General features: G+C 47.2%; 1 protein-coding gene and 1 pseudogene across 1 annotated transcript in view; one reads left to right on the top strand and one right to left on the bottom strand.

The window, feature by feature from the left end:
* Positions 1-5,758: 5,758 nt before the first annotated feature.
* LOC142430476 (dnaJ homolog subfamily A member 1-like) lies at positions 5,759-13,487 on the bottom strand (annotated as a pseudogene).
* Positions 13,488-14,130: 643 nt separating this feature from the next.
* Positions 14,131-15,330, top strand: part of ANKDD1A (ankyrin repeat and death domain containing 1A) — a 30,684-nt gene continuing 29,484 nt past the window's right edge. The window contains 1 exon segment of the mRNA XM_075535571.1: positions 14,131-14,143. Within this exon segment, the coding sequence (XP_075391686.1) occupies positions 14,131-14,143 (13 nt within the window).

Below are 15,330 nucleotides of genomic sequence, written 5' to 3'. Positions count from 1 at the left end.
CCCGAGCTTGGGGGCTTTTCCATTGTGTGCGTCCATCTGCATGGGTGCTGAGAACCTTCAGCGAGGAGCGGCTAGGTCACAGAGCTGGTCTTTCCATCAGTCTTTCAAACTAGATGGAAGCCAGTGAAGACAAGTTTATGGAACAAATTGTCACCGGGGATGACTCTTGGATTTACCAAAGTGATCCTGAGAGCAAAGTCACAACAAAACAGTGGCTTCTGAGCGGATCCGCTGAGCCAGTTGAATTGAATCCAGGTTGGCTCAGAAGGGAAAGGTGACTGCTTTTTGAGATTCCACAGAGTAGCCTTGATAGATTTTCCTGACACAAAGTGATGGTGGGGCTTATGAGGAAGATGTGACAGCACAATGGAAACCGCATCGGTGCAGAAAGGGCAGGAAAGTTGTGCCAAGGAGCATTTTGCATCATTGATGCACCTGCTCCTTTGCGAGGGTAGCCGGTCCGTCCTATTAGAACCGTGTTGTGAAACTTCACCCGTCTACCCCCGCGGCCCTGCTCTTCCTCAGATCACTGTTTCCCAGTCTGACAGAACATGGAAGTAGAACCCCATCGAGTGCCTTGGGGATGGCCAAACTGCTGTGGTGTGGTGTCAATCAAAAAGGGCAGGCGTCTGGGGGAAGGGTGGGAAAGACGGAAACACTGCCTTCAAATGTGTATAAGCCTGGATGTAGGTGGTTGAGAAATAGAGCTTCCCATTTTGATATTTTTGTTTATTAATAAAGGTATCCTGATTTTTTAGCAGTTAAAAAAAAGAGTTCAGGGGACTTTTGGGGGGTTTAAAGTTTAAGGATGATCCAGACACAATATATGGGACTCATCCAGCCTCTATGGCTACAGAAAATCTAGATTCCAAAATAATTTGAAATTAAGTTCTCCATTTTCTTCATTTTAATCAGGATTCTCCTATAAAATCTCTGATCAAAATGTTCAGTAGTGGTGGCGGGGCACCATCCAGTTCTTCTGGTCTCCTGGCAAAGGCTGCAGCTATTCATGGAGGCAATTAGCCACACGTTTGGGTCTTCTTCTTCTTGGCAGGAGATTATTTTTTAAAGAAATGGATTTATACTGTACTTCCTGTTCTGCATCTTGCTTTCTCAAGAGATGTTTTTCTAATTCAGCATATGCAAATTGACTTATTTGTTTTGAACAATTGCTCAGCATTGCACTGTATGATTTCACCATAATTTATTTCACCATCCCCTACTGATGGACACTTTGGGTTATTTCCAGTGCTTTGCTATAGCTACAAGCAATGCTTGCACATTGATCTTTGCCCAGTGACTGCTATTAAATCTCTGGCATAGATTCTCTGAAATGGGCACCTTGAGCAGGAAGGATCTGCACATAAAAAGAGAAGAAGAAAAAAGCCTTTACAGTTATTGTCAAATTGCTGATTCTATTTCCCTCTCTGCTATTCTTTATTTTCACAACATTGCTATCTTAAAAATTATTTTAAAGATAAACTTCAGTATCAAGTTGCCAAGTCTTCTCGGGCCTTGTTTGAGAAATGGATACAGGGATGAACTAGCCACCATGCTGACTGCACTCTGGTGAGATTGGAACGGGGATAGTTGTAGTGGTGGTAACAACTGCCTAACAGGGAGACCAAGGCCGGCAACTCTGCCTCGGAGTTTCCAGGAAGGGGTGGCAGTTTGAGTGGGGGGCAATCAGGGAGGCTTCTGTGGGGGAAGTTTCCTATATCGTCTCTGCACTATTCAGGGAGCATTTTCTGTACCACCAGCTCACTGCCTCTCACCACAGCGGTGTGCATTGAGTTCCGTTCTCATCCATTCACCAGAGATGAGAACTGAGAATGAGGGTTTGTTCCAGCTCCTGCCTCCAAGCAATTCAGCCTCCCCGCTTGCCTCTTTCTTTGCCACGCTTCCCCAAAGCTTCCCCCGCAGCACCCACACCCACACTGCTGTTCCTGAGGCAGGGCTGCCCCTCCCCTCCCACCCAGTTCCCCATGAGGCATACTGTGTGGGCTGGCAGAGTCCTGGGCTACTGACCCTGCACCAGTGATGCATTCTTACAGAAGCTCAGAACAGGACCCCCATGTGGCTGCTGGACCCCCTTCCTCGATGCTGGCCTTTCAGACAAGCTGGGGCCCCTAGGCTGCTCTGGGACCAGACCACACAATGCTGCTTCTTCCTCTCTTAACCCAGGAAAGCCTAGCCACCCTTCCCACTCGCCTGTCCTTGTCCAGAGATCATTTGGAACATTGCAGGCATTAAATGCACACCCTCCAGCAGCCGCCCGGAGTTACGCGGACTTTCAGTGTACAGGCAGCCATTCTGTGCTGCAGCTTTAGACAAGCCAGAGGCCCTCCGTAGATCGTTAAGGAAAGGGCTAGGGCTCACCATTGTCGGGTGGATCCAGGCTCATGGGCACCCTGTGGAACAGAGACCCTGTGGGAACGCTGCATCCGGTTTCTGAGGCTGCTACCTCTCGCTCTCTGGGTGACGGATGGGCTCCAACCATTTGCTTGTAGTTAGCAGTGCAACGCTTAATTCGCCACGCCACCAGGGTTTCTTAAGGGGTGCGGAAAGTAGATCCCATAGTTAACAGTCCCCACATGCCTCTTCCTCCTCACCCCAATGTCCAACTTCTTTGCCTAGCGTTCTAGAACCTTCTAAAGTGATTTGAGGAAAAGCCCCGGAAACCAGTGCAACAGAATGACCAGGAGGAGGAGTAAGTACCCAGGTGGGAGAACTTCAGAGGCCGGCGGGCAGGGCCAGGCCGCTCCTCCCCTCTGCTAACTTTCTGCCTACACTCCTCCTTCTTCCATGGTGTAGCCAATCTCAGTGCATCGCCTTCTCAGACACCCCCTTACAGCTTAGAACACAACACGTATCCTTCCTCTGGCCTCTGTCGCCTCGCTCCGCCTGCTCTGCCTCACTGTTGTGCCCATCCTGGGGAGACTCACCTTTGCTCTCGCTGGAAAGGTTTACAGGTGAGAGAACAGCTCCTCTTTGCCGGCTCTGGCTCCCCCTCGTGTTAAAAACCGGAACTGCAGCCCAGCCACGCCGAGGGAATTACTGTGAGTACCAATGTGGCCTAGCCCTCTCTGGCGCCCCTGGGTGTTGACTGCCTCAGGGCCCACGGGCGCCGCTTGTAAGTGTGATCTCTTGAAAGAGCGGTACAGCGGGTGGAGGTTCCATTGTGGACTCACCCCCTGCCTGATGAGAATGCGGGCAGGGGGAGGGGAGGATGGTAGCTAAAAGGTATGCGTTGTTGTTTTCTGGTGATGAAATGTTCTAAAATTTAATGATGATGCAGAACTGTAAAGATACTAAAGAACTATTGAATGGGTGAATTGTATTGGGTATGTATTATATCTCTATAAAACTCTTGCCAAAAAAACCCACCATAACTTCAAAATAAAACCACATCCATGTGTTAAGTGAATTTTGGCTCATGATGACCCTGTGTTACACAGTATAATTGCTTCCCTGGGGGGGGGGGTTCTAGACTGTTAGCATTGTGGAAGCACGAGTCTTTTCTCCCATGGTGTCCCTGGGCGGGTTTCAGCGGATCATCTTTAAGCTAGCAGTCCAATGTAAACCCTGGGTGCCATCTGTTGTTGGGGCCACATGTAGATTTTGACTCCCAGGGACCCCACGTGACAGCAGGATTGCACCATAGAATCCCCTATGCTTCTTGTGCCATGTACGGTTAGAAAATGACTCTACACTGTGGATTCCTCGTGGCACTAAGTATTGGGCTGCTAACCACAAGGCTGGCTGTTCAAATCTACCAGCTGCTCAGAGGGAGACATATGAGGCTGTCTGCTCCTATAATGATTTACATCGGAAACCCTAAGACGCAGTTCCACTATGACCTATGTAAGGTGCCTGGGAGTTGAAATTGACTGAATGGCAATGGGTTTGTTTGGTGTGTGTGTGTGTGTGTATAGAGTCACAACAATGGCCAAGTTACGAGCTACTGACTGAAAAGTTGACAGTGAATCCACCCAGCACCTCCACAGGAGACAGACCTGGACATCAGCTTCCACAATGACTAGAGCCTAGTTATCAAAAGACAGAGCATCTGGGTCTTAGCGGCTTGCAATTAAACAAACGGTCATCTAGCAGGGAAGCAACAAAGCCCACATGGAAGAAGCACACCAGTTGTGTGGTCACAGGTGTCTACAGGGAGAGGCATCAGAAGTTCAAAAACACACAATGAACTCGATGTGAAGGGGCATGGATGCAATTGAGACCCAAACTCACCTGCAAGATAATAGGGCAGTCCCTCTCAGAAGGGCCACTCGGAAAGGATATATATAGTCTCCCTGTCCTACATAGCATGCTATAGTGCTGTTGTTATGAAGTATATTTCAATTTATGGCAACCACATTTGATGGGGTAGCATTGCATAGGATTTTCTAGGCTGTAGTCTTTTTAAAATAGTAGTTTTATTGACATATCTTACCCAATCCAATATATCCATTCACAAACAATTCTGTTGTTCAATTGGCTGGTGAGTTGGAACTGCCTGCCAACTCCTAGCCCACTCTGCCACCAAGGCTCCCCAGTAGAAAGGTACTGTTCATAGCAAGACGAGGACGGTGGCTTCTGGGGGATCTGCCGCGTCAGGTAGGCGCAGCTCAGGAGGTTATGATTGCTGGCTTTTGTTTGTTCACTTTGAGATCAATATATTGAGAAATTCATACATTTCAAGAACTGCTTAAATTCTGATATCCACATTTAAGCATGTGAACACATGACTTTTAAACATACAATTAGAGCTATTCATCATACTTTGCCAAACTACCATTATAGTTATTTCTGAGCATAAGTTGAATGGTTTCAAGTAAGCCTGTAATATAGCCAAGCAACGCCTTGCTCTCATGCATGCAAACCCCCCAGGAAAAGGCTTCTTGCTTCAACATCTAAGTTATTATGACTCTTGAAGTCCCCACTCTGGGGCTTACCAAGGTCCAAAGAGAAGGGCGGGTTTGGTTTGGTTTTTAAAAAGGGCTGAATATATATATATGTATATACATATGTGTATATATATACATATGTGTATATATATATATATATATATATATATATTCAAACAGATGCTACAGTGGAAGAGAACATGATTCTCAAAGTGTAAGACGCGAGAAGCATTACTTGGTGACAAATCTCTTCTTTATGAAGACATTTCCCCATCACGGTTTCTACAGGCTACTATATATCTGCTGTGCCATCTTCAAGGTAACAGTTGAGGCAAGAGAATAAATGCAGACAGCACAGCAAATCCCACGTAACACAAACTACTATACAAACCAACACTTCTCTACAAATTAAAATTTTCTTCTGGTTGCCAGTCAAATACAGTTTTAATTTCAGAGCGTAACAATTAAGGGTCACACACCGAAGTCAATACATATACACCTACTATATTGGGCTAAGCTAGTCCACATGCACAGCTGAAAACAGTTACAAGATATGGTCCAACAAACACTGGAGGGTTGTGGGGCGGAGGGCTCAGGGTAGAGACACACTTCCCCCACTCTTTTAAACCAAAAGAATCTTTTAGAAGTGTTAAGCTTCATCTTGCATACTGAAGTCATCATACATACAGGGAAAGTCAGAGCTTTTAGATTTGAGTTTATTCTTCATTTAACTTTAGAACACCACCATAGTTGAATATTAAAACAAAAACCATAGCAAGTAGCAAGCATATTATGATTACAGGCCTTCACTCCTTCACGACTGCGTAGAAAAGGCCAGCAGTGCGCCACATTTACGGGCCCCAGTAAGAGGACCCGCCCTCAGGGGGGCGGTATTCATCCTCATAAGCTTCTCCATTGTAATGGGGCCGTCTTTCCTGGTTGGGATCAAAGTCCACCAGTTCTACTTGATCCATTTCATCAGTCTCTTCCACTTCCTTCTTCTCAGGCAGGAGTTTTTCCAGCAGAGAGAGTTTATCGGGAGAGAGAAAGCCATTCTCGGGGAAGTTCACCTAAATTCAATGATTAGGTGCCCCTTTTCATGAGGTCTGCGACAAATTGGCATGCCTTCATGTAGCACACATTTAATGTCTTCATGCTTCACCATCTGACCTGGATGAGAAGTGGTGACTATGGCTCGGTTGTCCAGAGTAGATATTGGCTTTGGGAAGCCACACAGCGCTTCAACCAGCTGTATGTCCACACACCAAAAGGTCTTCTCCTCGCCTGGCAAAAGCAGCATGGTCCTTCTGATCTCAAACAATGATACTATCTCCTGGCTCTTGGTCTCCTTCACCATGGAATGTGATCTTCTGGCCATCTTTCATGCCTTTGTCAATATGAACTTCTAGAATCTTCTTCTCACGAACGATCCTCCTTCCATTGCAACTTTTGCATCTATCTCTAGGGCTGATCGTTCCCCATGGCCCTGACACCCGGCCCTAGCTGATGGATTCGTATTTGCATGCCGCGACCACGGCAGTTAGGAGAGCGCTCTATTGCTCCCCTCTTCCCGCCTCGGCCTTCACATTTGTCACAAATCACATTCTTTGGCCGCGCTAGTTTTCTTGTTGTGCATTATACAAATCTTCTAATGTAACTGAGAGTTGGTGTACCACGTTTTTTCCTCTCCTTTCTCTCTGCATCCATCCGCCACCTCCAAAGAGCATATCAAAAACGTCCGTCGGTGAACCAAAACCACCGCCTGCTCCGCCCTCCTGACGGCCTGCTCGCCTCCTTTGTCATACCATTCTTTTCTTGGCTTCAGAAAGCACCTCGGATGCTTGAGAAGTCTGTTTAAACTTCTCGCCTTCGTGTGGGTTCTTGTCAGGATGGTACTTCAAGGCCAGTTTCCGGTAAGCTTTTTTGTACAACCTGAGCCGGCCAAGCCAATCCGGGGCGCGGGAAGGAGCGGGTCCCTGTGCGCAGTCTGGCGCGCCGCCGCCTCTCCCGGAGCGTTCTGGAAAGTTCCCCGATTGCTGGCTTTTGTTGTTGTGGTTGTTGTTGTAAAAGGATCATTTTGATAGATTTTCTCCGATGGACACAGGATGATCCCAGGAGACTAGTGTGAGAAAGTTTTAGGAAAATCGAAAACCACATTGGCAGGAAACAAAAAGCCAAGAAAGCTGTGTTGAGAGATGACTTCGATGATGACAAAGCGCCCACCACGCATTCTTCCAGGGTAACAACACTGGCCTTTGATCATTCTGTCAAGAAACCTTATCCCATCCACTCTGCAGCCCTGACTTTGCCCCTGAAGACTTCTTTTTGTTTCCCACGTGCAGAGAACAGTTATTTACAAGGAACACTATTTGAATCCCTGCCGGATGCCGGCGCTGCCACTCACATGGTGTGAATTGAAGAGCACGGAGTCCTTCTGAGGAGGAGGACGCGGCACCCTCAGAGACGTGTAAACCCAGATGGAGACTATACCAAGTAGTAGTTTTCCACTTGGGTATTTTTGTTTAATGAAGAATTTTAGCAGTACTTTTTGATTCACTGTGGGAGGTACACACACACACACCCTGAAGAATATAAGGTAAACAACAAGAAAATTATTTTTGTGTTAATTAGGATTCAGTCAAACAGAATGCACCTTGCCAAAATACTTGGACCAAGCCTTTTGATCCATTTTATTGATTTATAGATGTAAGGGACAGAGGAACGTATTGAATGATGCCAGGGCTAAGTGACCCGAATCATCTGGACTGTGGGAAACTACAGGCCAAATGGACTCGTATCTTCAACCAAAAAAAAAAAAATTAGAGAGAGAGAGAGAGAGATGGAGATAGGGCACCTGCAGACTTCAAAGACAAATCAGCCCACTTCAGTAAAGGGTGCATAGTAGGATCCTGATTTAAATAGACTATATACACATGGGGTTCTAGTGGCACAATAATCAGAGTGCTTGACTACTAACCTCAGGGTTGGTGGTTTAAACCTGGTAGTTGTTCCATGAGAGAAATACGTGGCAGTCTGCTTCCGTAAAGATTTACAACCTAGGAAAAGCCATGAGGCATTTTTCTGTCCTGTGAGTTCTATGGATTGGAATTCACTCAATATCAGTGTGTTTGGGTTTGACTTGTTAAGCCACATCCAAGCACTTGAGCACACACACACACACACACACACGCATAAACACACAGCAATAATGGAAAGTTGAACACTGACTCCATATTTGGTGACATGAGAAATGGTTACTCATTTTTTAATATGAAGATATAATTGTTGTGGCTATTAAAGAATGTTTACCTATAGAGAATCATACTGATATGCATGTCTCACATCCTCTGAAGTCTGGAATTTGCTTTAAAATCATTCAGGAGGGAGTGGGATCCCCAGGAATTAATTGCTGAAGCTGGTGATGCTTACGCCTGGCTCGTTTTCTTTCTTTTTAAAAAAAATTAATAAATAATTTTATTGGAGGCTCTTACAGCTCTATAATAATCCGTACATCAATTATATCAAGCATATTTGTACATATTTTGCCATCATCATTTTCAAAACATTTTCTTTTTGTTTGAGCCCTTGGTATCAGCTCCTCTTTTTTCCCCTCAGTGCCATTGATTATACTTTTTGTGTTGTAGAACCATTATTGATATCATTTTACAAATTATTCCACCGCTGTTAACATCATCATCATCACAATCAGTCCTAGTGCTCCCTCCCCATATTTGACTTTTACCATAAAGTTTCAGGGAGGCTGGGATGGGAAACTGCTGTTGGTAAATCTGGTCGCCTGTTTACCAGTCAAAGGGTGGAGGTTTACTCTTCCTGTGCTTCACTCCCTCTGCTCCGCAATGGGGATGACAGCCCATTCCCCAGCCCTTCCAGAGGACAAAATGAGATGACCCACACAAAGAGCTGGGCCCCGCTATTATCATCACTAGTTTTCCACGTTCATTCCAAATAGCCCCAGGTTCCAGGAAACCTTCGTGAACTGCACCCTATGGACTGAAAGAAGTGCTTCTGATGCATGCGGAACTAGTGCCCACACCTCTCAGAGCTCGGTCAGCTTCTTGCCTTTGAGCAGAGAGGCCTGGGACTCTATCATCCCTAAGTGTCAAGAAACTGCATTGTTGTCAGCTGTGTTAGACAGGATTCTCTAGAGAAACCAAACCAGAATGCTAATAATTTTATATGTACTTATACAGATAGATAACAAGAAATAAGCAGTTAATTAAATTATAAAGCAGTGCAAATGGCTCAATGCAACACACTCCTGTGAGACAGTTGTGAGACACTGGCAGTCCTTCAGTCCAGGTAGTCCTCTGTAGAGCAATTCAGACTATCTGGGCACAGGCAGCAAACAGCAAGGCAGGTCACCAACAGTCAGCCAGATGACAGGGTCTGACAGTCCCCAGCTCAAGAGATGTAAATTCCAATGGTGTGGTGAAGCAGGTCTTGAAGGAACCTCAAATTACAGTGACATAGTCCACGGATTAGGTGTCCCACAGGTTGTGTAGCTTGCAAATTGAGGCACAGAACAAGCAACCACACACTGGTCCCATGATCAAAGAGCAAGAGACAAGAAAAGCAAGGCTCGCTGAGCAATTTATCTCTCCGCCCTTCAATTAATCCCACATGTGTTTATTGGCCAGGTTGGCGCAAGAAACTAACCACCTCAGCTGCTCGCTTACAAGTCGTAATAATTTGATCTACAACAGAATGCAGCAGCCCCAGTCCTGCCGCTTCCTCACCATTGTTCTTGCTGCAGCCCCGGCAGCAGTCCATCTTGCTGCAGGCCTTCCTCTTCTCCACTGCTTCTCTACATCGCCAGGACGTTCTTGTTCAGGGGCCAATCTTTCCTGAAAACAGACCCACAGCATGTGAGATGACGCCTCTAAGGAGCATTCTGGGGGTACTTCTTCCAAGACAGATTTGTTGGTTCTTTTGTCAGTCCGTGGTACTTTCAATATTTTCAATATTCTTTGCCAGCCCCATAATTGCATTGATTCTTCTTTGGTCATCCTTATTCAGAGTCCAAGTTTCACATGCATATGAAGCGTCTGGAACTCCCTTGGCTGGGGTGGTGGAGGGGCAGGGGGGAAAAAAGAAAATCCCTTGGCTTTAGCAATGACACATCAGACAAAGGCGTTATAACTAAAATCTACAATACTCTGCTAGCTTACAATAAGAAAGAAAAACAAAACTAACTGCCCACTGAGGAGGAGGGCAAAAGACCTGAACAGAAGTTTCAGAGTCTGAAATCCAAATGGCCAATAAACATATGAGAAAAGGTTCCCAATCATTAGCCAGAAGAGAAATGCAAAGTAAAACAACTATGAGACACCTCTGAACACCTTCAAAGGTAGCCCAATTCAAAAACTCAGCTAGTAACAAGTGTTGGAGGGGCTGTGGGGAGACAGGAGCTCTCGTCCACTGCTGGTGGACCTGTAGGTATGATAGCCACTATGGTAATCAATTTGGCGATATCTAAAACAGGTGGAAATTGAGCTGCCATACGACCCAGCAATCCCCCTCCTGGGCATATACCCAGAAGAGGCAAGAAACAAACCATGGCCAGATATCTGTGCTCCAATATTCATCTTGGTGCAGTTCACAGTTGCAAGGAGTTGGAAACAACCCAAATGTCCATCAACAGACAAATGGATTAAAAAACTGTGGTACGTACATACAATGGAGTACTATGCATCCCTAAAAAGCAGTGATGAACACATGAAGCACATCACTGCATGGGAAGAACTAGAGGAAATTATGTGAAGTGAAGTAAACCAAGCACAAAACAACAAGTACAACATAAGTCGGCTGAGGTAAGCTTAAAAATGCAAAAGGGGCATAAGGAAAAAGCTATTGTATACATACATTCCTGAGGTGAGGTCCAGGGACTATGGCAGGGGCCAGATCAAATCCAGGGATACATATAGCAGCCAACTAAAAAGGAGGGGGAAAGGAAAAAAGACATAGGTAGCAGGGGAAAGGGCACTAACCCACCCAAGGGGAGGGTATTGTTTATATCTCCACGGGAGAGAGAGAGAGAGAGACCAGACTTCAACCTGGTGCATCAAGAGAATGCAACATACCGGCATGAAGCAGCGAACCAATAGAGAGGTCTGTGGGGCCAGCCTCAATCCAAACTATGTGGACACCCATCCCCCCCACCCAGAAGAATGCACTTCAGAAGACAGCACTGAAACTACAGCTCAGGGGAAAGGGCAAGTCTGATCAGAGCGCACAGGAACAAACGAAGAGGGAAGGAGAGAGAGTGGAACACATCCTGGCCCATCAAACCCCGAGGATGATATTCCTGCTGGAGCAGCCAATGCACAGAGAGCATCACCATGAGACAAGACGTCCTTCACTGACCCCTAGTGCCACTGGGGACAACACTGCAGACACAATAAGGAAACTATGCCCGATCTGACCCCACCACACGGGTGAAACACTAAGGGTGTGCAGTTGAGCAGCAAGGGGAGCAAAGTAATAAAGTCCCTGAGGAATATAAAAAATAGATTTTGGGGTCAGGGTGTTGTACCCCATCAGACTCAACCGGAAAACACTCATAAAGGTCAACAAATAGACCTGTAACTATTTATAGGCTTTCCCTTTTTGTTGTTTGCTTTTTTTGTCTGATTTTGTGCTTATTGTTGTCTGTGCATGTCTATCTAGATAAAATAGGCAGAATAAACAATCATGAGGAGAAAACAATGGGACCGATGGTTCTGGGGGGACATGGGAGAAGAGGGAGTCGGGGAAATGAAGAGGTCAGCCAACAAGCCCAGGGACAAGGTAAACAACAAATGATCTAAAATTGATGGTGAGGAGGGCATAGGATGCCTAGTGGGGCTTGATGAAGGGCAATGTAAGTGAGAGGAATTACTGAAACCCGAATGAAGGCCAAACACGATGGTGGGACAAGAGGAAAGTAAAAGTAAATAGAGGAAAGAACTAGGAGGCAAAGGACATTTATAGAGGTCTAAATACAGGCATGTACATATGTAAATATATTTATATATATCAATAGGGAAATAGATCTATGTATATATATTTATATGTTAAGTATTAAGGGAGCAGACAGATATTGGGCCTGTGCTCAGGTCCTCCCTCAGTGCAAGAGCACTTTGTTCTAATAACCCAGCATTCTGTGATGTTCACCTTCCCAACACAATTGCTGAAGACGAAATGGGTGTAGAAGCAAATGTGGTGAAGAAAGCTGATGGTGCCCGGCTATCAAAAGATATAGCATCTGGGGTCTTCAAGAATTGAAGATAAACAAACAGACATCTAGCTCAGAAGCAGCAAAGTCCCCATGGAAATACACTAGCCTGTGTGATCATAAGGTGTTGATGGGATCAGGTATCAGGCATCAAAGACCCAGAACAAAAAAAAGTCATGTTATTGTGAATGAGGGGGAGAGTAGAGTGGAGACTCAAAGCCCATCTGTAGACAATCAGACATCCCCTCACAGAAGGGTCACAAGGTAGAGATGAGCCAGTCAGGGTGCAGTATAGCATCAATGAAACATACAACTTTCCTCTAGTTCTTTAATGCTTCCTCCCCCTACTATCATGACCCCAATTCTACCTTACAAATCTGGCTAGACCAGAGCATGTACATTGGTACAGATAAAAGCTACCAACACAGGAAGTCCAGGACAGATTAAACCCCTCAGGACCAATCATGAGAGTAGCAATTCCAGGAGGGGAAGGAGAAGAGGGGGGTGGGGAGAAAGGGGGGAACCAATCACAATGATTGACATATAGCACCCTCCCAAGGGGATGGACAACAGAAAAGTGGGTGAAGGGAGACAGCAGTCGGTGTAAGACATGAGAAAAATAATAATTTTAAGGATTTTAAAAAATAAAATTAAGGATTCATAAGGGCGGGTGTGAGGGGAAATGAACTGATACCCAGGGCTCAAGTAGAAAAAAATGTTTTGAAGATGATGTTACTATATGTACAAATTTGCTTGACACAATGGATAGATGTATGGATTGTGATAAGAGCTGTAAGAACCCCAATAAAATGACTTAAAATAAAATAAAAACAGATTTATGCATCAAAAAGAAAAAGAAGAAATCCCTTGGCTTGGGTCAGGTGCTGTTTAGTCCTTGCCTTTCAGCATCTCAAGGGAACTGTGGATGCTAGAGGCGCAGGGCAAGGAGAGACCACGTGACAGCTTCTCGGGTCTGAGGTGCAACCCGTCGTGCTGTGCTTCACGGTCGTGCATCCTTGTGCTGCAAATCGGCGCTGTCTGGCGGGAGGGCGGTCTCCTTTCTCTTGGGGTCGTGAGGCGCCGAGCAGAGAGCGCTCTGCAAGGGCCGGGGCACCGGCCGCCTGGTAGCGGAGAGGAGCGGGAGCCCAGCGCAGGAGCAGGGGGCCCGCGGCGGCCGCCTCCACCGCCTCGCGGCCCGGGCTGCGGGCGGGCGCAGCTCCGGAACCGACCCGGAGCTCGGGGCCGAGGCCTGGGAATCACTGGATCGGAGCCAGGCCGGCCGGGCCTCCGGGAAGCCGCCGCTTGGCTAGCGAGGGAGAAACGGGCGGCGGCGGCGGCGGCGGCATCCCTGGCTAGACACAGAAATGGCAGTTGCTGGGCATCAGTCAGGGCGGTTCTGACTCCACGACCCAAGAGGACAGAGTGGGACTGCGGCAGGCATCGGGTTTCCAGGACTACGGGAGCCTCAGCACCCTTCGGCATTAAGCACGCCCCTCCCGGCGCCTTGAAAACGGTGACAGTAATGACAGTAACAAACTAACAGCCCGATGCCCATTCGGACTTAACGCGCCCCATGCAGAATGGCCTCGGGTTTTCTTCGGCAGCTCTTCCTGGCTGATTGCCAGGTTTTTCGGCCGCATCTTCTTGGGTGGGTTCCAACCAACAAGCTTTTGGTTAATAGCCAAGTGCACAATCGGGCCTCCTTAAGCATGGGCATAGCGGCTCTTTCCTGGCCACTTTGTGGACGTCCTTTGGCCTGCCCAGAGGGTGGCTAGCTGGGCCTGATCCATGTCCCTGTCAGCTGGCTTGGCCTCGTGGACACCTTGTGTGCACCAGAAGGCAACGCTGCTCGGCCCTGTGTGCGAGCATGCCTTCTCCTCAGGCCAGCCGGTAGGTTTGAAGTCGCCATTTGGGCTACTGTGTCAATCCATCTCATTGAGGGTATCTAAACACAATGGCCTCTTCTAGCGCTGGGCCATTGCTGCTGGCATGTCCAAAGCAGGTGAGCTGGAGACTGAACAGGTCCCTTTGCTCACCCTCCCCAATTGCACAGCTGAAGAAACAGCAGCTCCCTCACCTGACTAAGCCAGGAGCCAGCTGCTGGCAAGAGAGCGCTAGACCCAGGCCTTCCTCAGCTTGCAGCTGAAGTGCCAGCTTGTTTCCAGACCCTGGGTAGTGGTGATTTTCAGACAAGAGATTCTGGAGGGCTCGGGACGCAGTGCTTGAGAGAGGTGCTGTGGATCTTATAGGGGTGCTTTAAACCAGATGAAGGGTTCCCTTCTGCCTATAGGGCAGGCAGACCCTGTTGGGGTCTGGTGAGGAAGTCTGGAACTCTGTGAGGACCACACTTAGAAGGAGGTCTTTCTCTGAAACACTCCCACCTCCAGTGTACTGGTCTGAAGCTGCCTCCCCCATAGCACGCACTTCCTGCACTCACCTGAGCTGTGGCTTGGTTTCTCAAGGGGCTTCACTGAACCCACTGCCATCCAGGCGGTTCCAGTTCGTAGTGACCCTATCAGATGGCAGAAGCTTGCCCCTGTGGCTTCCCAAGATTATGAATCGTTATGGAAGCCTACTGTAGCCACGTCTTTCTCTCACGGAGCAGCTCTTGGATCTGAACTGCTGAACTTTCGATTTTCAAAGTGGTGTTTGAGCCACATCTCCCCGCCCCCCCGCCCCGAGTTTCCCTGCCATCAAGGTGATTCCACACACGTGGCGAGCCTCTCGGACAGAGGAGAGCTGCTCCTGGGTTTGAGACAGTACGCGTTTATGGGAATAGAAATCTCCTCTTCCTTCTGTGGGGCAGCTGGTGGTTTCAACCTACCGAACTTGTGGTTTGCAACCCAATGAGGAGTAGCCCACTACGCCACCAAGGCTCCACTCTGGAGGGGTTACTGAGTCTTAAGTGAGGCAGCATCTTATAATTCACAGGTCCTGCAAGAGATTTAATGATTCACATGTTACAAATTGAGTGATGGGCCATATAAATCAAAGTGAACAAATCAGACAAAAATCCCTCCCTTTCCTGGGCTTATATTTTAATGTGGAGAAAATCTAATGCAGGAAGAGGGAGGGAGGTACTTTGCTTGTTTGGGGCATCAGTGGCTCAGAAACCCTGGATAAAGGAGATCCCACCATTGAAGGCCTTTGGCTACTGGAATTTATTCTTTGACCTTTTGCCCTGGGGGA

This window comes from Tenrec ecaudatus, chromosome 17 (genome assembly GCF_050624435.1).
Source record: "Tenrec ecaudatus isolate mTenEca1 chromosome 17, mTenEca1.hap1, whole genome shotgun sequence".
Taxonomy (NCBI): domain Eukaryota; kingdom Metazoa; phylum Chordata; class Mammalia; order Afrosoricida; family Tenrecidae; genus Tenrec; species Tenrec ecaudatus.
The sequence above is the reverse complement of the archived record's forward strand: the minus strand, read 5'-3'. Positions and strand labels throughout refer to the sequence as shown.